Here is a 22,654-nt window from a genome sequence, read left to right as displayed (position 1 = left end):
GTGATGGACAGGTTGACAGATGAGGTCAGGGAGGAATCTCCAGTCTTCCGTGGAATATGTTGTTTGTGGAAGACATCTGTAGTGTGAGTAGGAAGCGGATGGAGAGTAGCACTGGAGAGAATGAAAGTCAGTAGAAGACAGAACACAGTGTGTGAATGCGATAGAGACAGTAACAGTGAAGCTGCAAGGAACAGAGGCAGTGAAGGCGAGAACGATAACAGAGGGGAGATAGATCACGTTTAAAAACAAAGGTCCTCAAGCTAAATAAAAAATAACAGTCAATAATTTCTAGGCTTATTTTACTGTTTACCATTGTAGCCTGGACGAATATCCAGCAAATCTGGATATTTAACTTGATCTTAATTATTACACCCAAGGCCTACATTACTTTTTTTCATCTGTGATTTTTCACTTCAGTTTCACTCTCACACATGGAAATGGAGATGTCGTACTTTTTATTGGCTCTTGTTTTACAAAAAGTAGAACTCCCTTTAACTGAAATGGAGATTTGCATGGATATGGCTCTGCAGTGACAGCCAAAAGCCAGTTAGCGGGCAGAACAATATGATGGAATTAATGTTTTAAGTTATAGTGATAGAAAAGGGAATACATGACTAATCAATGCGATAAAGTGTTATTGTATTTAAACTGTAACCACCACAGATGGTGTTTTGGGGGGTTTTCTTCAACCGTTGAATAAAAAATCCCCCAAACCCCCCAAAATAGAACACTTTTACCATCCATAATTCAAAATTTTGGGATAATATCTCAAAATGTCAGGTTATTTATTTATCATAAAGAGTTGGCTACTATTTCAAAATAACTCACAATTGAGAAATTTACTTTAAATTTTGAGTTCTTAAGTCAAAAGTTTGAAATAACCTGAAATTAGTGGAACTTTTTTGTTTTTCAGTGGTTGGATTTTTTTTTTCTTTTGTCATGCAGAGCTAAGTCGAAATTCCGACTTACTGAGTAAGTTAACCGAAATTTTAACTTGTAGGTTCCAAGTTTAAAAACATTTTTTTTCGGTGGCAGAATCAAGTTTCCATGCCACAGACGTCACACCGCCGGGCTGTTTTACCGTTCTTTTGCCGCACGGTGTCGCCATTTTATCCGAGGAGACGAAAACAGACCGCCACGCCTGTAGGCGGACCCGCACAGTCGTAGCCAGTATCAGCAGACCAGACACTGGATACAGACAACAACAGTGACAGACCGAGACCGTATTTCTGTTTGCAATCAGCTATGGGTGTAGTCTAAGAAGAGGACACAGTAGCGCACCACAATATACCTCGAAGTTTTATCCTCATGAAGGAGCTCCGTCCTGGCTGAGTTTGGGAGATGGGAGTACTCAATATTGCAGACCAGGTACGCTGGAAGAAAGCGCTCCGAATTTGTGCTGTGGCGCAGTCTATTTGCTGGGAGAGACTCTGCTCTTGTGCGCAACATACTACGTCTTCTCCGCCGAACGGCTTGCTTTCATTATTAGCTCGCGGCGGGTGCATGCATATTTAGCCGGATATTCGCATGGTAATGGTATTATTTGAAAAGATTAGCAATCTTCGTCTTTTAAATGTTAATCTGTGAGGGTTTTTTTGTTTTACTTTTTAATTTTTTTGATGGTGTAGTTTAGGCCCTGGTCTGGGTCAGGGCCAGCTCTGTTGCAGAATTAGCTAACAGAAGCCATTTGGCTAGCTGACGTAAGTAAAAATGGCCTATAGGCCTCAGCCAAAGGCTTGGTGTATCTGCTGGAAGCAAACAAGAAACCCATTCAGTTACACACAGTAAAAATATTCAGTGAAACATTTAATGTCACGGGAGTACATTTAACCTCTCCACTGCGCAGTTGACGGCTTTAACGATGGTTTAACCTCCTCAGATGAGACGTAGATGATGTGTGATGGTCGTATAAGAGTCAGCGCTCCGGCTGCACGTAATTTTTTTGCAACGTTATTTTTTGCGGTAATTTGACTGATGTTCCTGTATTGCAGCCTCCTCTGGTCCAGGCCATCTTCAGTCGCAATGCTGAAGAAGTTCAACTATTATTGCACAAAAAGGAGGATGTCAATGCACTGGTATGAAGCAGATTCAGTTACCATGATCATGATTTTGAAGGACGTTACCCCCCAAAAAATACCTTTTAATTTTTTCCCCCCGCATATCAGGACCAAGAGCGTCGTACGCCACTTCATGCTGCTGCCTGTGTGGGAGACGTCCATATAATGGACCTCCTCATTGAATCAGGTGACTGAATTGCGTCCATCTATCTGTGCATTAAGTATTGGTCACCTCTGTTAGCAAGTAATCCTAACACCTGATCATTGTTCCACAAAAATAAGCTTGCTCATTCTTGGTTCACTCGACCTCTGTATCACCTGAAATATAATTAAAATCTACTATGTAATATAGTATGTAATAGTGTTTCTGTTTCTGTATCACAGGTGCCAGTGTAAATGCTAAAGACCATATATGGTTGACCCCCTTGCACAGGGCAGCTGCTTCCAGGAATGACGTAAGCAATGTATTTCCTTTTTTTCGTTTAAGACTGATGATTTCCCAGTCAGATGACCTCATCATCTAAGTCTTTTATGTATTAATTTACAGAGATTATAATTCTTATTTAGACTTACACACTCATGAACTGCACTAAATTAAATGTGGGAAGCTGCAGATGTGATATGCACCTTAAGCTGTGGTGATTGCTTCCCTCTTCCCAGAGGGCAGTGGGTCTGCTGCTGAGGCGCGGAGCTGACGCAAATGCACGTGACAAGTTCTGGCAGACGCCTCTGCATGTGGCTGCTGCCAACCGTGCCTCGCGCTGCGCAGAGGCCCTGCTGACCCAGCTGAGCAACGTGAACATGGCAGATCGCAGTGGCAGGACTGCCCTGCACCATGCGGCGCAGAGTGGTTTCCAGGAGGTGAGGCTTAAGTGATTTGCTTTGTTTTTGAAGGACATAGTGTTTTCTTTGCAATAAAGTTCCTTCAATTTGTCTTGCAGATGGTTAAGCTGCTGCTGAACAAAGGGTCCAACCTGAGTGCCATCGATAAGAAGGAGAGACAGCCTATCCACTGTGCTGCTTACCTGGGTAAGCAAGTTTTACTTTTCTTGCCAAATAGCACTTACAGGAATGATGACAAGTGCCGGCCTGGGCTTTTAATCTGTTGAAATAAGTAGAACTTGTAATGAATTGTGTCTTTCTTGTATTATCCACAGGGCATCTAGAGGTTGTGAAGTTACTGGTGTCGCGTAGTGCTGACAAGAGCTGCAAGGACAAACAGGGCTACACACCTCTCCATGCTGCTGCTGCAAGTGGTCACATTGAAATTGTAAAGTACCTGCTTAGGATGGGGGCAGATGTGAGTAACTATGCAAGAAATATTTACCTTTAGAAAAGCCAAAGTAGTCTTCCCTCATGTCTGGTTTATAAATTGTGAGCGTCTGAGAGCAGCTCAGGGTGCACTTTATTTATTTTTCAGGCTTTTGGCACATTCTGATGTCGTTTTGTTCTGTTTTATTGTCAGATTGATGAGCCCAATGGCTTTGGAAACACTGCGCTTCATGTGGCTTGCTACATGGGGCAAGAAGCTGTGGCTACAGAGCTGGTGAACCATGGAGCTAATGTTAACCAACCCAACAAGTGTGGCTACACCCCTCTGCACCTGGCTGCCGTCTCCACCAACGGTGCCCTCTGTCTGGAGTTGCTGGTCAACAATGGGGCAGATGTCAACCAGCAGGTAGCTGTTTTGGTTCTTCTTCTTGTTTACTTTATTTCACTGCTTCTGAAAGTAGTGAAACTCCACATTTTTATTTAGGGCAGCTTTTCAAGAGTCAGAGTTGGAATAGTTGTAGATGGGTTGATCAGATTATTCGATCCTTTGGCCATTCTGACAACATATACAAATATTAAGAAAAAAAAGAACCAAACGAAATCCAGGTCCCAAGGTTTCATTTACCATTTATGATTTCTCAGTTTCTAGTTTACAGTGCCTTAATAAGAATATTACTGCACATTTTTGTTGAAGAAAATTATCAAACGAAAATCTATAGGTGCCTTTATCCTAGTGCCAGAGTGCACCGGCCCAGGTTTAAGTCTGGGCTGTCTTCCCTCTTTCTCTCTTGCTCTCTACTTTTCTGTCTATCTTCACTGCTCCACTATCTAAAAAGGCAAAAATGCCCCCCATGCATAAGATCTACCCTGAAATGTGATTGTTACCCCCTGCAGAGCAAAGAAGGGAAGAGCCCCCTGCACATGGCAGCCATTCACGGACGCTTTACACGCTCTCAGATCCTCATCCAAAATGGTAACACAGAGTGTCCGGTCTCATATTTATTTTTATTTTATTATAAGATCATGTCACTGTCTCTTTCTCTTCTGTTAATGGGTCTTTGATTTACTCCCTGTACTCTGATTTCCGTCAGGTGGGGAAATTGATTGTGTGGATAAGTATGGCAATACCCCTCTCCACGTTGCTGCTAAGTACGGCCATGAACTGCTGATCAGCACTCTGATGACCAACGGAGCAGACACGGCCAGGTATCAGACAACTTTAAGTGGTGTTGCTGATGTAGTAATGTTACTGTGAGGTTATAGAAATGGTTTAAAGCATAGCCCAACATGAGGGTGCATTAAAGTTTATGTTTCACGATGTAAGACGCTTGGTTGTAAGTAGATGCATTTGTACCATCGACTGTTTTGTTTCTTCTTTGCAGACGTGGGATCCATGGAATGTTCCCCTTGCACTTAGCTGTGCTGTACGGGTTTTCAGACTGTTGTCGCAAGTTACTCTCCTCAGGTTTGTTTAATAAATGTGTGCACTCTTCTTTACACTAATCCCTTACCATCTGTGTCTGTGTATTACTTTGAGATAGTTGTTACCTCCAGCTGTTTGCTCATTGCCCCACAGGTCAGCTGTATAGTATAGTTTCATCTATGAGTAAAGAGCATGTACTATCAGCTGGGTTTGACATAAACACCCCTGACAACTTTGGGAGGACCTGTCTACACGCTGCTGCCTCTGGAGGGTGAGATGCAGAATCTGGTTTAACACTAAAATATTAAAATGAGCAGAAATGTTGCACATGCATTACATTAAATTGTTTACTTCCATTTCATTTATTCTCATGATCTTTTTTTTTGTTTGTTTGTTTTTTTTCCAGAAATGTTGAATGTCTGAACTTGCTTTTAAGTAGCGGTACCGACTTGAATAAGAGGGACATAATGGGAAGGTGAGTCCTGCTCATCTTGTTCAGGTGTCATCTGGTTTTAAACAGCATCTGAGTATCATGTCCTGCATACTCAACACAGGTTAGAATTCAAAGTGAGGACTTTTTTCTGTCTGCAGGACACCGTTGCACTATGCGGCTGCTAATGGGAGGTACCAGTGCACTGTGACCCTGGTGAGCGCTGGCGCTGAGGTCAACGAGCCTGACCAGACAGGCTGTACTCCCCTGCACTATTCTGCTGCCTCTCAAGCCTTCAGCAGGTTAGACACTTGTTAATCTCCTTCTCTCTGTTTTCTGTTTGAAAAGACCGAGTCAATACAAGCTACCAAATTCAGCCCAAGTCAAAAAGTCAACTGTTATTTTAGAAAAATGGCTGGCTGATTTTAAAAACTTGTAATATAGATACGTTATTTTGCCTCTCATCCAAAAGCAGGGGTCTCAAACTTAAATGAGCTGTAGGCTACTGCTGGCACTGTCATCTCATGTGAGGGCCACTTTACTAACTACCAAATAAACAAATTGGTACTCTCTTTCTGGCCTTACACATGGCAGCACTTCTGCTATAATTTTGTTCGTATTTAACAAAATAAAAGCACAGGCCGAAGTGTACACGTTAGTTTTTGACTGCTAGTGAAAATTTTTTCTTTACAAATAACTTTTTCACTGGACTAAACACAGCCAATCCCTCAACATGTTTGTACATTCTGCTCATATTGCCTTCATATTAAATATTTTTTTTTGCTTTTTAAAGAACTTATTTTAACATTGCACTTAACAACAAACAAATCCTCCCTAACAAAAAAAAGTAACTTCAAGGGCCAAACTGCATTATGTTTTTTCACGTGGGCCACAAGTTTGAGACCCCAGTCCAAGAAGCTTCTTCAGTTCTCAAACATGTGATGGTTGTTTTAGGTATTTGGGTGTTCTAAAACAGCAGCTCACACTTTGATGCAAGGTGTGAGATGGGGTTGAAATGCCTGGGAAGGCATCTCAAAACTGAATCATCAGTGGCTGATAAGTGGTGTCATAATCCACCACCTCTAAACGATGGTTGTTCACAGTGGATGTGGTCCCTCGTTTACTCCTCTTTCAAACCGGCTGTCTTCACGGTCCTGCACCCTTTAAATGCAGGTGTACACTTGTTGAGGTGGATCTGGTATTTTGTGCCATGTGTTTGTGGAAGAATTATTTTGTTTCTCCATGTTAAGGTCTGAGCACTACTCACAGCAGACACTACGTTTTCCTCTGTATCGGATAAACTGTTCTCGCCAGCCTATACAGACAAATATGACTCTATATATGACCCATATGAACCATCAAGTTTGAGAAGTTAAGTTTTAACCACGTCACAGCATAATTTAGGAAAGTTTGACTAAATGGAAGCATTTCTCGTTTGTTTCAGAGTTGATCGTCATTTTTCTGGGAGCCATCAGAATGATGAGGATGAGGCAAAGGAGTCATACTTGTAAGTTCTGGTTTTGTTTTTTTGGGGTTTTTGTTTTTTTTGTCTTTTCATCACCTGACCATAACCGGTTAATTGTAGGCAAATTACATGTCTTCTTTATGTCTTTTTTTTTCTTCTTCTAATAACAGCTGCTTGGAGCATCTTTTGGACAATGGTGCTGATCCATCAATGGTGAATTCAAAGGGTTACAGTGCTGTTCACTATGCAGCTTACCATGGCAACAAACAGAATCTGGAGCTGGTGAGTTTCCTGTTTTGAACTCACCAAATAACTTGGCCCATAGATTAATCAGTCATCTCACACGTTTTGCATCAGGTTGGGGATTAGTTCATGAGGCTAATGACAATTTATGTAACATTTTCTTTTACTAGTTTCTTTCCTAAATTACACAACATCAATTCTTCTGCCTTGCTTTCAGCTCTTGGAGATGTCCTTTAATGCACTAGGAGACATAGAGAGCAGCATTCCAGTCAGTCCACTGCATCTTGCTGTAAGTGTTGCACTCACTTGCAGTCACTTCTGCTCGTCTTCAGCTTCATAATCTTAATTAAATGCAAAATTGTGACTACCTTCCTCTGCTCGTTCAGGCTGATAAGGGCCACTGGCAGGCTTTGCGTGTGCTCACGGAGACAGCAGCATATGTGGACATGCAGGACGCTGCAGGCCGTTCTGTACTCTACTTGGCTGCACAGAAAGGCTACGCACGCTGTGTGGAGGTGCTATTGGCCCAGGGGGCTTCCTGTCTCCTCAATGACAACCGCCTCATGTGGACTCCAATTCATGTTTCAGGTATCTGAGCTGGAAGATTTCTTGATACAGCAATGTTTGTGATTCTTTCCCACAAGTCGATTTTGTGTTTCGTTTTTGTTTTTACCTTGTAATTGTTCTTTTGTATCTTATTACATTCCAGCTGTGAATGGACACTCTGACTGCCTGCGCATGATGATTGATTATGGGGAGGAGGGAGATCTCACTAACATGGCAGACAAATTTGGCCAGTGAGTTGTTTTATATTTTTATTTTTATTTTTATTTATTTTTTCATTCAGCTTCAAAAAACTTTTAATGCTTAAAGCTAACTTGACGAGTGAACATCCAGTGCTAAAGTGTATTTTTTGTTGCTTTTGTCCCCATCCAGGACCCCTCTGATGCTGGCTGTTCTCGGAGGACACACTGACTGTGTCCACTTCCTGCTAGAGAAGGGTGCCCTGCCAGATGCCAAGGACAAGAGAGGCAGCACAGCTTTGCACAGAGGGGTAGGTCAAAGAAACAACAGTTAACCTAGCATGCATGTCTTTGGACTGTGACAGAAAGCTGGAATACTCCTAAATGCCATCTCTGTTTGAAATATAGTAATTTAAATGTTGCCATTAAACTTGGAAGTTGTTATTAACAAACAAAAACAACATTGTAACTATAAAGCTGGTTTTTAACATGTGCCCCTGTTTGAAAATTCTAATGACAATGACAATGCCAGGTGCATCTTTCTGGTCCTGTTTCAGCTCTTTGATGGATTTTCTCCCTATTTTTTTTTTTTTCTTTTTTCCAGTTGTAAAATTGTCATCAAATGTTTTATAAACTGGACACTACTCAGATGCACAAAGTTTTCACCTGTTAGTCCTATGCAAATGCATGTTGCTGCAAAAATACCCAAATGCATGTTAGATTGTGTTGTCTTTGGCATTTTTTTTTTATTATTTTTTTTAAAGAAAAAACAAAAAACAAAACTTGGTCACGTACAAGCACTGAACTAAAAATGAATGGAAAAAGCAGCCAGTATCCAAACAAAACTTTGAAAGACCTTTGGAAAGCCTGGAGAACTATACTATCGTTCAAGACCACTTTAGAAAAAGTCTGGCTCCTTGGAAGTAAAATGTAAAGGGAAAAAAAAAAAGTAATATTCTGAATTCAGTTTTTGACATTGAAGTTTAGCTCATTCCCCATTGTTTTTCGTTGCACAGGCTGTGTTGGGTCATGATGAGTGTGTGACAGCCCTGCTGGAGCACAAAGCTTCTGCTTTATGTCGGGACACCAAGGGTAGGACACCGCTGCACTATGCTGCATCCAGAGGCCACACAAAGATCCTGGCCAGTCTGGTGCAGGCCGCCATGGAAACAGACCCACAAGATAAATTGCTGGACAACAAACAATACACCCCATTACACTGGGCTGCTTACAAAGGTTTGCTCAGTTTAATGCCTAATCCCCAAACATTAATGTTACACATAATCACTGTCACATCTGTTGTCTCTAATGTTAAATGTGTGTTTGTGTGTTTGTTCTCAGGGCATGAAGACTGTTTGGAGGTTTTACTTGAATATAAAACATTTATCCATGAAGAGGGAAACCCTTTCACCCCCCTGCACTGTGCTCTGTGAGTATCTTGGTCTGGAAAAACGAATTACCTTTAGATAACATTAACTTTTCATTAACATGGTTTTCTTGCTGATAGGATGAATGGTCACTGCGGTGCTGCAGAAAGACTGCTGGAAACCTCTGGGGTCCACATGATTAACACCAGAGATGCCAAAGGAAGGTGAGGCTGCAGAATGAAAAGTACTTTATCAGGTTTTTAGGAATAAATTTGTTCAATTTAGAAAAAAAAAACAAAAACCTGGGACTTTTAGACTGTGCAAAAGATGACCAATGTGGAGCAATTGTGGTTACCAAATTGTGGTTATTGTTGGGGTTTCCTGCTTGTAGGGGTACCTTACAGTACAAAGCACCTTGAGGCAACTGTTGTTGTGATTTAGTGTGATTTTGGCTATAAACAAAAATATAGGGATAGGATGTGGAGTTAAATGTTACATAGTTTATAAATGGGCAAACATTTTCCCACATTCTCGACTGGGAGATCTTGGTGGAATATCCGAAACAGATCTTTAATAAAGGGGGCATAAAAGACAATTTAAAAAGACGTACAGCAGCCTGGTCCTGTTTGACCGCAAAGAGCTTGACAGGAAAGTTGGCTCGTAAGCACAGACATTTAACAGGGTTTTGTTTGTTTTGGGTTTTTTTTGTTTCCTGTCTCTATAGGACCCCACTGCATGCTGCTGCATTTGCTGAGGATGTCGCAGGACTTCAGCTTGTGCTTCGTCATGGAGCAGACATCAATGCAGTGGACAAAAGTGGACGCTCTGCTCTGATGGTAGCAGCTGACAAGGGACACAGCGGCACCGTGGGTAAGTACTACAACTGTTACTTATGTGGGATTTAGTTTTTGTTGCAGAATGTGAAACATTTCTATAACAATAAGAAAAAGGCAAATTAGTGCAACAAAAAAAAATAAACAAATTTTGTGTCTTGGTGTTGTCCAGCCATCCTCCTTCACCGGGCCAAGGCTGACCTGACACTGCTGGACGAGAATAGGAACACTGCCCTGCACTTGGCCTGCAGCAAGGTACACGTTAGTTTTTCACAAGATCCTCAGATCACAGGATTCTCTAAGGAATATCTTTCTGTTGACATTTTATTATTATTATTGTTTTTATTTATTTATTTATTTATTTATTTATTTATTTATTTATTTATTTATTTATTTAATGGTCATTTGTTTTATTCCTCAGGCTCATGAGATGTGCGCCCTGCTGATTTTGGGCGAGATCCACAGTCCCACTCTGATAAATGCCACCAACAGTGCTCTGCAAATGTGAGAACTTGGCAACATTTTAAACCAACAATAGATTTTTTTGTATATGTGGAATTAGACTGACACCCACAACATGCTGCATAGTCCATGTTTTTTCAAACGTGATTTTTTTTTTTTCTCCCTTTCAACTGTAAAGTGTTAATATATTACATTTTTCATGCAGGAATCTACTTAATTTAGATTAATTAATTTGTAGAATTTATCCCCTGTATTGTTAAGAAGATATTTTGCCATGTTGCAGTAACAGATGTACAGGAATTTAATTACTATCACTAGGATCTACATCTGAGCATTGGATTTAGGATGGATCTTTTATTGAATATCATGACTTGCATTTATTTATTTATTTATTTTCCCACACACTACCTTGTTTGTCCACAGGCCCCTCCATCTTGCAGCACGCAATGGCCTGGCTACGGTGGTGCAGGCACTGCTGAGTAGAGGAGCCACGGTGCTGGCTGTGGATGAGGAAGGTGAGCAACACCGAAATTGAGATTTTTCAGTTTGTTTCGTTTTTCTATAGATAAGAACACAAAAGGCAGTCCATTTTTAATCAGTTCATTTATTTTGTTAATCTTGTTACTGTTTGAGGGAAGTAATGTTGAAAGCAGATTTTAATAGGTCTGGTAAACAAACATGCATTGGCCACCAAACACTGCTACCATTATATCCAAGTGTTCTTTTTGTTTTTAGCTCTATATTATTACTGAAACTTGTGATCTTTATTAATGGCACATGGGTTAAATATGCAGGCAGTGGAATGATATTAAAGCCATTACTTATTGGATTTTGGCCCTTTATGTGCAGGTAGCCAGCGGTGAAAGAAAAAGATCTATTACCTTAATAACCTAATGTGCAAAATGTCTCTTTCTTCAGATGTAAAACATTTCATTGTGTTCACTAACTAACACAGACTTTGCATACATGTGGCTGTGCAGGTAGTGAGCAGTGGCCTTTCAGTGCTCTGAGGGTCATTGTCCAAAGGCAGCTGCTTTTGCACTGGGTGTGCCTGTGATCTAATTTGTAGAGGGTTTTTTCTGAAGTGCTTATTATTGCTTAGTTACAAAAGCTTCCTTCTTCAGTGCTGGATGACAGTGACAGACAGGATCATTGTAGACGATGTTGATGCAAGTCTCACCCCTTGATTTTGATTGGCCACTGAGATGGAAGCAACAATGTATGAGGCGAGTGTTCAGAAGTTGAGCTATACTGAATATTAAAGTGGTTTACCGATGCCTGTGGACAACAAACCATATACTGGAAGTGAGTCAGTAATAAGAGCTTTAAGAGGGGGAGCTGAGGCAAACTAAGCAATTAGAATTAAGAAAATGTAGTATTTCTCTGAAATTGTACCACTGAGTTACTTTTTAATTGTTTAAATGTTTCATTAGTTAATTATCGGTAGTTCCAATATTGATTAGAAAATCTCTGACACATGATGCTCTAATGTGCATTTTGATGTGGAACAGGACACACCCCAGCTCTGGCCTGTGCTCCCAACAAGGACGTGGCTGACTGCCTGGCTCTGATCCTCTCTACCATGAAGCCTTTCCCCCAGCGGGACCCTTCCTCCTGCTCCTGCTCCTCTCCTACAGTCTCCCCCTCCCCGGGTCTCAACTTGTTGAAGCACTGCGGCATCACTGCCGCCTGCGCCCCGCTGCCCAGCAACGGCCTCCACAACGGCTACGTCAAAGACCGTCACGGTGCACCAGTTGGCCTCGACGGGTGTCTGTCTGAGTGAGGCCACACGGCCCTCTCAGTCAGCTGCTATCACCATCATCACCACCAGGGGGCGACTCCCTTTAAAATGGCCCAGAGGACCAGGAGAGCACCCACCCACATGTCTGTTTTCTGTGTATGTATGTGTTTGTGTGTCTGTGTGTGCGTGAGTGTTTGGTCTTCTCTTGAGGTGCAGTCAAACCTAATATGCAATTAGATCCCATTCCTCCATCTCCTAATAGTGCTTAATATGTAGAGGCACATTGCTCTACAAGGTCACTCAGATAAAGTGTGGCATTCAAAATAAACACTAGCAATCTGGCCATCTCTAAATCATTTAACCCTTTAAAATCATGTTGACATAGTTATATAACCAACATTTAAGAGCATGTCTTTATCCTCGACTGTATTTCGCTTCATATCACTCACTATAAAGAAAGTCATATCATGTTAAATCAGTTGCAGTGACCTTGTAGAGGAACATACAGCCTTCCCAAATTAATGATCAAAGAGTTTCTTTGTTTTTTATGGTAATTACTTTCTTTTTTTTCTTTTTAATTTTGTTTTTAAATTGTCCGTTAGCCTAGATTTTTATGAAGGAACCACACAAGGGAAAAATCTAAATTTAGCTTCAGAGTGCAATGCTTGTGTACTACAGTACAATCTGCAAATTTGGAAAAGGGTCACAAAGATGTTAATTCCATAGTGTACTTTAAATGTACGGCCTAGAATTGTTTGGCATTTTAAGATAATTTGGTAATGCTGCTGAATACATTGGCATGCTCTCCTTCCAAAGGAGAGCCATGCTCGGGTCAGCATCGTAACATCGATCTGTTCTTAATGCTGACTTCCTTTTTTTTTTTAAAGATGCTAAATAAGTGTTTGTTAAGCTAGAATGTTTCTAAGCATATAAGTTATGACCAAAGTTGATCAACACTACTATGGCTATAAATTATTTATTTGAGATGAACTGTACTGTATAGAGAAAGACAATAGATCTCGATATACCTCGTCAACTCGTTTAGCAGCTGCTTCATCTTCACCCAGGGTCCGTAGGCCTAATGTTCTCTTTTTGTAGGACTAGAGAACTACTGTAGGATAGTGACTGACTGAGGCCTTGTTTATTCTAGATGAAGGCTTTACTAGTAATATCTGCCAGCAACACCTCATCAAAGCATCATATATCTGAGCACATAAGTGAACAAGCCATTTCAATTTATTTCCCATCTCTTTAACAGTGTTTTTAAGGAAAAGATTTTAGAATCTGAATGACCTGATTGTTGAAAAGAGTGATCAATTTTGGGTTTTGGCGCTAATGATGTTTTTGCTCTTTGTGTTTCTGAAGTTGAACCGGCCATCAGCATTGCGGTTTTAACAAGCTCTCTCTAAAGGAGTATTTCTCGGAGCTGATGAACTAGTCTTAAGCATCTAATAGCTTATATGTCAACCGGTAAACGCTGATCAATTAGAACAGATTAAGGAGTATTGTCTGCTATTTTTATTGGGCAGTTTTCAAGCAATATTTTCTTTTGGCCTTCTTTTGTTTGGCGTTATTGAATAGACAATCACTGTCACAAGGGCTTTTGTTTCCCTGGAATGTGTTTTGATTTTTCTTTTTTTCTCGGGGGTTAGTTTTTTGGTTTTTTTTTTTAATATTTCATGGAAAAATAACCTAAAGACTAAACGAATGGCTCTGTGTGCCGGGCATTTTACTGTCAGTGTCAACACAAATGCACTGGATTGCCTTTATGGCATCTCATGAAATGCCTTTTTGACCCATGCCTTCCGTACGTAACACATCATTTCAGTTGGATTGCTTAATGGCAGAGAATGACGAGCCCTGAGACCAATCATGTCTCCACCAATTTGATTGGAACAGCATTAAACCACAGTATCTAGTGGGAATAAAACTGCCCGGCTTATCTTTGTGTCCCGGCATTATCAAAGACCAGGGAGTTTGAAATCCCTAATAGAATCAAATAGGGCTAAGAGGAAAAAGAGGGATCTTTGCTTAGGCCAATACCTGTTATTTAGATTTCAGGAATAGCAGAAATCCAAATATGTGCTTTTTTTGTGTTCATTTTTTTTGTCTCTTCACCCCATTTTCTGGTACTAAGCATACTAAAGATGATTGTATCGGACCACTAGAGCTGTTTGTGACTTTTAGATGTTGTACCTATGCTATTTTGTTGTTGTTTTTATTTTTAAAAACCATCGGCTGGTGGTTAAATTACACTGAGTCAGATTGTTTTCATTGGCGCGATAACTTCATATCCACAGGTAATGAAGTGGCACAATTGCACACGTTAGTTGACTGGATGAGAGATGAGGACCTAGGCTAGGCTATGTTGTTAAATACATCTTACAAAAACACTTTCGCATAATTGTATTTAACTTGGTTTTCTAAAACTGACAATAGTACACGTTAGGGCAGTGATTTCTGAGTTCATGATTCATAGTTTGCATTTAATACAACCTCTATAACTGACTGAAATGACGCGAAACTAATTGGTGAACCCCGGCCTTCGTTCTCTTGATTAGTTTATAGTTTTCTCGAGAACCAATATAATATTACTGGGGATAGGTACATACTTTGTTGTAATCTCAGGATCTGTGCTGAAACAACAGGCAGAATTTATTAATCCAATCAGATCTCTGCAGGATTATTATGTCTACACTTTTCTTCTTGATGGGATGTTCCATAATTTAATTCCTTTTTAACCCCAATCCCACAGCACTTAATTAGATAGTCAAGCACGCACTTTAGTACATTCAGGTTCTAAGTGTGCAAAATAGAGCAGATGTAATGTATGTACTTATGTTTACATGCATGTGTAATGCTGCTGAAAACAGGAAAGAAGGGTTGTAAAAAGACAAGCAAAGGCTGCAATGAAATTGTACTCCAACAATGCATTATTTAAAATAGGGAAAAAAAGAAAGAAAAAAAAAAAAAAAAAAGGTGTATTTTTGGGGACAGTGTCCACTGCCCGCTCACTTGAGTTATCGGTTTCTGGGTGCATGGCCCAGCAGCGTGATATGGTTACATTACCCAGCCTACTGCTGACGATAGACTCTGGTCTAAGTCACTTAAAGTCAGTCCAATGATTTTTAAACACCTCAGGCAGGCTCCTCAAAAACTGCATACTCTTTCTGCCATCAGTAGGTGCTGTCAGGCCAGCCTGTCCAGGCAGGGGTGTCCTTTTTTAAATTTTTTTTTTGCTTGCCTCTTGTGATGTCCATATCTGACTAGTAAATGGAGCCATTGCCCCTTGCAACTATACAAGTCGTAACTGAATCCTTTTGTTTTATTACAGTGTTCTTATACATGCTTTTTTTTCCATTATTATTATAATTATTATTTGTGTGTACCAGTAATAACTGAATGATTGTGCACGGAGCTAGATCACGATTTTGATATAGCAACGATTAAACAAATGGAGCATATACAATATATCTGGAGTCAGAAACGGAAAGCAATGAAAGGTCCACTTGTAGCAATAGCGCACGTGCGTGTGTAATAGTGTGCAGCACAAATATTGCACTGCCATCCATTTAGGCCAGTTTAGTAAATCAAAGCATAAATGCCAATGGAAGATTTAAATGCGGGTTAGATGTCATAATCTTTGGTCACAAAAAAAAAGGCCTGATTGCCAAAATGTGTTAAGGGGGGAAACCCCTCTTTAGTAAAGCAGCAATGGATTTATGCATTCAAGCAGTTTACAGTCTGACCATCAAATCTGAGCCATGAATTTTCTGACTGAAATGAATGTAGGGTCAGTTTAGAGCAGGACAAATTGCTTTCTCCCGACTTTAAACTGTTGCTCTTCATTTGTCTTGCATAGATATGATTATACAGGTAGCATGTAGTAAAATGATTCTCTGCATATTATACTGTGTGTGTAGTAGTCTTCCTGCATCGAAAGTCTGGATATTTCTTTTGGCATCATCATTGGTGTATAGGCTTACTGTTGTGAAATATCACTTTTCTTTATCTATACATATTGTGTGGAGTGTAGCCTACAAGGTAAACGGAGGACAGGAGTTCAGATGAATTCAACATTCATATTCATCCATTCCATTGAGATTGCCTTACAGTACAGTAAAACAAGAGGGACAAGGTGGTCTTCAGTAGATACGATCACACGTTAAATAGCCTATATTTGACAAAAAAAATGCACCTAAGCTACACCCATTTAGTGCCATAGAAACCTTGATTTGCCTTTAGACATTAATCACATTTACTCAGTCCGTAACATATTCAGACATAGGCAGGAGTATTATAAATTTTGTGTTTGGAGCTGCATGCTTTTCACCAGTTATATTAGTCAAAAGAAAAGCTATAAATATTTGCATGGGATATTCATACTTGAAACCAAGTATTCTGTTTGGAAAAAAAAAAAAAATTGGTGTTGCTAGAAGTCTATTTTATAATTGGACATTTTTTGAAGAATATACTTAGTCCCTTTGGTATTGGCAAAGCAGTCCCTAGGTTTTGTGGTAAATAAGGTGGTTTGTAAAGTGTGTTACAAGGAGAAAAAAACAATTTTTGATGTCCAAAACTGCATGGTATAAATACAGAATAGAATTGATTTGCCTCAATGGATGTCTTGGTTCTTACTTGAAGTAAATTGCAAATTTCAATTCAACCCTCTGATCCACTGTTGAGCCTTTTGCCTTAAAAGCTATAAAAGAAAATGATACCTGGCAGTACCTGTTTAGTTGTCACCTTCAGAGTTATGCTGCTAGGTTGGATTGCTGAAAAAGAAAATTGGCTTCTTTTTTTTTTCTTCCTTCTTTTGTTTGGTCTTACAAAAATCTCTGGGTGTCAAGAAGCACACAAATAAATTGAGGTAGCACATAGCTCAAGGTTGCCATGGTGCAGAGATTGCTCGGAGTGGTTGGGATCTCGCCATATTTTCCACTGTGAATGAATTCAGAGTTCACTCGTAAACAATCGACTTTGGCTTATGTAATATCTAGAGCCAAACGACCGGGGTGGGGGGTGGGGGGAGAGCAGTGGTGTACCTCAGAAATATTCAGACAGAAAAGAAATTCTTGCTTGTACAGCTATGCTAACAAAGAGTTCAGATCTTTCGATCCATTTCGTTGTGAGTTGTGTAATTCTGCTTAAACCAGCCTAAATCAGATGTATCTACGCGGAAGTGTTTGATTAGTGTCAGTAGATGTCTCATGTTTCCTACCTTGCGAAGGGGCAGCCAACTGCACTTTGTACTTTTTATTGGACCTGCAGTTTTACCTCATCAGTGATCTTTTGTGTGACAATGCTGACATTTATCCTCTGTGATTTTGGGGGGGCGGGGCGTTCTTTTTTTTTTTTCTTTTTTTTTCTTTCTTTCTTTCTTTTTTTTCCTTCCTGATGCCAGTTGTGAAGATTTCTCTTGTAGTGTGAGTGACTTTTCAACATATGCATGTCGAACCTAAACATGCACAAGCCCTTTTATTCTTCTTTTTTTCCTTTTTGAATTGAAAACTGAACTGAAAAGCTTAGTTAACCCTGTTGCGACATGTTTCTCTTCATTACGATCAACCAATGACTCTGTTATCTGACGCAAGTCATGTGGAGCGAAGGGTAGAGTCTAAGTTAAGGTGGGAAATGAAGGTGGCTATAAAACTTTACCTCTGTAAGTCAGAACAATACAAGTTTTACATTATGACTAATGCTCGTTTGACCGCCTTCCCTGCCTGAACACTTGGTCATTAATTTCCCCCACCAATAAGACCTGTGTAATATCGAACACAGTGTTGGCATGGTGCCTTTTATTTGTTACTACCGAAAGGTACGGTCTTCCATTTGTATTTCCCAGAAGCCTTATATTGGGAAAGAGAAATTACACTGAACATACATGACTACAGTAGATGGGCTCATACTCCCACTGAGCATTATTACTTCAATCTAGTGTGATCCAAGTTAAAACAACGAAAACAAACAAAACACTCTAAAGAACTCCTACAGTTTTAGTCTGGATTTCACTATTTGCTCCCTTCGGGAGGCTGAATAACTTGCACAGTACTGATGCGATTTAGGGCACATCAAACATCAGATGGATGAGGATCAATAGTACGAAAGCACAAATCCAAAGAAGGCACCTCGGGGCTCAGCTGGCTCTCTCAACAATAAGAAGCGAAGGAGCCTATAGACCAAATTGAGGCAAAGAAGTGAGGAAAAACATCTAACTCTAGTGCAGGAAACATGAGGTTTGATTGTCAGTAACACATTAACTGTAGAAAGACCATTGCCTGGAATTTCAGAGCTTTCTTCTGATTGTTCTTCTCAACTCTTGGGTATTCGTTGACGGTTAGTAACTTCACAGTGCAGATTGTGAAACGATGCGGTACCTGAATTCAACATCAGACATAGGTAAACTGTTTGTTGTGACTGTGTTGCGATTTGATTGTGGAGATTGTTTTTTGTCTTTTATTTTTAGGCTAGACTGACTACAAGTAGGGTTGCAGTAGTAGCTGTGTGCAGTGTTAATAACAGTGTGATCATATTATAGGAGTGACGTAACATTTGTTGTCTTACTTCGACATTAAGGCATGGATCATCTTCTCTCAAGCTGACCTCGTTTGAAATGGAAGATAAAAGTGCAATAACCTTTTGTTTATCATTGCTTCCTCAGTTGGGAAAAATATTTAATATGCCCTTTTTTTTGTTAACACCAAAAGTCACTCATCTGTAGCAAATGAAGGATTTCAAGTGGTCCTCTTGTTTGTGATCAGAGAGGTGGCATTTGATTGTGGAGTGTGTGATATTCCATTCTTAAAACTGTGATCGACATACATCTTTAACAGCTGCCTGCTCAGACAAAGGACCCTGCACAAGTTGATAAATTTGAGTAGGAGCATTTTTTCTTCTTCTTTCTTATGGATGGACTTTGATGGTATTGTAGTTTGGACTTCTGGTTTAATAGCCGGTGTAGACATGTTCATTTGCATGTGTAGATGTGTATATGCATCCTTTCTTCCTCCTTGAATGAAATGTTTTCTCAAAAAAAACACAAAAAATATATTTAGACCTGCTGTCGGCGATGTATGCGGATAAATGGAAATATGAAATGCCTTATATTTGTTTTCAATGTTAAGCATTAAGGGTTCTTACGTGTCCCTCCCTTTTCAGTGTGTAGCCTAAAGCTTGTACAGTTAAGAAACTCATGAGATTTATATCTACTGTATAGCCTGTGTGTTTTCAGAATTTGTTACTTGGAGGTCCTGTGATTGTGGTTTTAGAGAAACATTCCCCTTGAAAGTGCCGTTTGTTTTCACCAGCAAAAGATGTGTCTTTGGGGGGAAACATTTATTTACACGAAGGAAAACAAATGTTCGAAACACTTTCCAGTGTTTACCGTCGAACTGAATGACACAACGCATTCGTGCAGTTGAACCAAGGCAGCAATCTTCTGACGGAGCACCTTATCGACATGCTCCTTCTGTGAGCCCATAATAGAAGTAGTCTCTCACCAAGCTTGATTACTCTAAAGCAGAGCCATATCAAAGAATTTGCCCATTAGGAGCCCCCTTGAATGTGCTATTAGGAATAGCTTACTGTAGGAAAGGATGTATACTGCATGTTCTGTGACATTTTAGTAGTGGTTGTCCCTCTTTCTTTTTTGTTTCTCCGTGTTTTTATGTTTAGTCTGCTTCACTGTAGATGTTGCCACCTCATTGCAACTCACGAGCTATTAACAATCCTCTCACAACTGGACTTAAAGCAGGCGTTGATCTGCTGCTGATGCAGCCTTAAGTCATTGCGAGTTTTAAAAAGGAAACGCTAGATTAATGGGTTGCCTGTTTTGTGGTTTTTTTTGTTTTTTTTTGAGTGGCTTATTATGGGGTAATGACAAAGGAGCTCTTATCGTGAGTGGAAGGACTTTGAATCAGGTCATGTGATGAATTACAATCAAAGAGTTTCACAGTGCACCTTCATAGAAAGTTAAACAAAAAAAAAAAAGTTGGCTTGTCCACCCAACATTCCAAAGTTGATTTAATTTTCCACAGTCCTGTCCCTCTGATTGAGAATTTTTATTTTTTTTTCTCTTTGCTGGTGAATGAAGTGGGCGTGTGTGTCAACGACAGGGTTCCCTATTTAGCCTAACGCTGATTACCTCATTTACAAATCTGCAAATACACTATTCTACTGTGTGTAAAGGAGTCAATGCCATCACCAGCAGCGCGGTCTCGAGACCTGTGATGACAACAGGACCAATGAAGTTGAAATTAGTCAATTTTGAAATATGACCAGTCTGGGAATATAGGGTTAAGACACGATTCAGACATTTTTTTTCTTCTTCTTTTTTTGTGTAAAGATGAATGAGCCTCTTAAGATTTCTTTAACTAGTACATCACCACAGCTGCTACCCCAGTCAATGCAGGAGCTGTCAGAAAGCTGCAGATACACTTTTGTTTTTTTTAAATAGCCAAGTCAATATTCAAAGTTAAAATCAAACACTTGTTAAAACACAGCTCGTCAAACTCCAACTGGACTAGCAGCTGTTGGCACTAGCATGGTTCAGGAAGCCTGGTGTGTCACAATTGTTTAAGTGAACGATTGCGTTAGCGTCACTTGCTGTTTTTTCAGTAGCATTTCTCCTACCTCCTTGTTTTGCAGCCTTGAGTATTGTTCGTCTCTCCACCTGTTCTGACTTACAAAAAAAAAAAAGTTTATTCACAGTGCGGGAATACAGATTTATCATAAGCAATGGTAGTTATACATAAAGTGTGCTTGGTTGTGCTGTATGTGTACTTGTCTATTTGACGTTTGAAAAAAAAAATATTTATGAGAAGCATTTATACGACAAAATACCACTGGAATGTGAAGCCAGACAACGTTATGATGCAGATTATGATGATAGTCTATCCCCTTTAACATTCAGTGGCGAATGGTCAGAGGAATCATCTTTTTAAGAAAATGAATAACCATTGGCTTTATATTTTAACAGCATTTATTTCTTTGGTTTCCTCTTATACATATACTTTCCCTATCTAGCCCTATGCTATACAATATTTCAACGTTTACAGCTTCCTTTTGGGTCAGCCATTTATTTATTTATTTTCATTATTTTTATTTTTTCTCCCCCCTACAGTTGTAATGATATCACAGGTTGTCACAGGGATGATAGTAAGGTGTATTTGTAAATGTGGATGAGTTTGAGCCCCTCGAGCCGTATGCCTTTGAATCCATCTGTCCACTCTGTACCAAATTCTGCTACACAGGCGTCTTGTTTCCGCACTGCCCCAACATTTTACATCCAGTTTTGACTACAAAGGGGTACGGGACAAAGGTGAAAGGTTTGAGGTTTTTCAGACCAGGCCCCACCATCCCACCACCCTCACACCCACCCAACAGCTCACCCATGCCTACTCTAAAACAGGACCAGCCCAACTCCCCCACCCTTCCCCTCTCACCCACCGTCTCACCTTTAACCTCAAGCCATTCATTTTTCTGTTTTTGTTTTATTTTAATTTTTTTCGACAATGCAATCCTGAAAGCACTTTGCCTTGTTATTCCTTTGTGTGAACATGTGAATGATAATTTGTTACAGAAATGTTAAATATGTAAAAGATCATTCACTGTTTTGGAAAAACCTGCATCTGTCTTTCTGACGTTAAAAGGAAAAAAACAAAAAAAACAATTTAGTGACATTAAACCTGAATCTATTTTATAAAATGTTTGCTGCAGCCAATTGGTCTCGTCATTCAGTATTGTGGCTTAGGGTTGTTTGTGTTCAATAAAGTGCTATTGCTAAATATTTCTTGAGTCTGGAGTTATTTATGTTTTTCGTGTGTTGTGTTTTCTGCAGTGTCTTTCAAACTAGGAACCCAAGAAAAAAACATATAGCTGAGTAGACAATTTAAACCTTTTAATGTGTGTGTATGTGAGAATCTACTTGAGGCTTGAGGTTTCTCAACTCAAATGAGGAACTGACAAAGCAAAGAACTTGACTGTTTTTACCACCACTGTTAGCTCGCATTTTATAGTAGTATGATGGGAGTGTATTGGACTTTGACCTTTGTGTGTTACTCATAAGGAATTTATATACTTCTTAAAGTGTTTGTTTTTGTGCAAAATACAGTAACAAGCGACATTAAAATATTGATCTGCTGGAGTTTATACGAGATTGAACCACTAGTTTCATAAGAAACTAATGTAATAAAATGACTGACTTGCATGCAAAAGTAATGTGAATATTGCTGTAACTAGCTCTAAGTTTCCTCACATATTTATAAGAGTACCAGTGCAGTTCAATGACACAGTGTCAGTGTTGGAGGAGCATGCACTCACACTGTTATAGACTGAGTCATTCATTTCAGTGTGCGCCCTGTTCTGCTAAACCAGATCCACCCACTCTGCATAAAGTGCATTTTCTGTCTGGATATTTCTACCTATTTTTTTCCCCCTTCCTGTTTACCTTCTGTCCTAAATATAACATCATGTTCTTTCACGGCTGAGAAAGAATCGTGTCATATTTGTGTGGCTGTGCTGTGGAAAAGTAATGAGCAACCCTCAGTTTCTTTATGCTTTGCTAGGAAAATGGCAAATGGTTTCAGCAATTCAGTTACATGCACAGACATATCTTGAA

The 22,654-nt window shown here is 39.8% G+C and overlaps 1 protein-coding gene across 1 annotated transcript; it reads left to right on the top strand.

The window, feature by feature from the left end:
* The first annotated feature begins 1,176 nt into the window (after positions 1–1,176).
* Positions 1,177–21,823, top strand: ankrd52a (ankyrin repeat domain 52a). The gene is made up of 28 exons (XM_080899581.1): positions 1,177–1,368; positions 1,992–2,075; positions 2,166–2,244; positions 2,442–2,512; positions 2,718–2,918; positions 2,999–3,086; positions 3,215–3,357; positions 3,523–3,735; positions 4,224–4,302; positions 4,421–4,535; positions 4,712–4,794; positions 4,906–5,023; positions 5,159–5,227; positions 5,344–5,484; positions 6,627–6,689; positions 6,818–6,929; positions 7,108–7,179; positions 7,277–7,478; positions 7,600–7,687; positions 7,827–7,944; positions 8,650–8,869; positions 8,975–9,062; positions 9,141–9,224; positions 9,725–9,870; positions 10,006–10,088; positions 10,255–10,337; positions 10,719–10,810; positions 11,807–21,823. Exons 1-28 carry the CDS (start codon positions 1,342–1,344, stop codon positions 12,076–12,078), a joined length of 3,234 nt encoding a protein of 1,077 aa, XP_080755707.1. The 5' UTR covers positions 1,177–1,341; the 3' UTR covers positions 12,079–21,823.
* The last annotated feature ends 831 nt before the right edge of the window (positions 21,824–22,654 follow it).

This window comes from Rhamphochromis sp. 'chilingali' (genome assembly GCF_963969265.1).
Source record: "Rhamphochromis sp. 'chilingali' genome assembly, chromosome: 12".
Taxonomy (NCBI): Eukaryota; Metazoa; Chordata; class Actinopteri; order Cichliformes; family Cichlidae; genus Rhamphochromis; species Rhamphochromis sp. 'chilingali'.
The sequence above is the reverse complement of the archived record's forward strand: the minus strand, read 5'-3'. Positions and strand labels throughout refer to the sequence as shown.

What these genes read in the sequence shown, in the direction of transcription:
- ankrd52a (XM_080899581.1), top strand. Translation starts at nt 1,342, where the DNA reads ATGGGAGTACTCAATATTGCAGACCAG. An exon ending in GCACAGCTTTGCACAGAGGG is followed by an intron (nt 7,945 to 8,649) that starts GTAGGTCAAAGA and finishes TTCGTTGCACAG; the next exon opens with GCTGTGTTGGGTCATGATGA. An exon ending in GGGACACAGCGGCACCGTGG is followed by an intron (nt 9,871 to 10,005) that starts GTAAGTACTACA and finishes GGTGTTGTCCAG; the next exon opens with CCATCCTCCTTCACCGGGCC.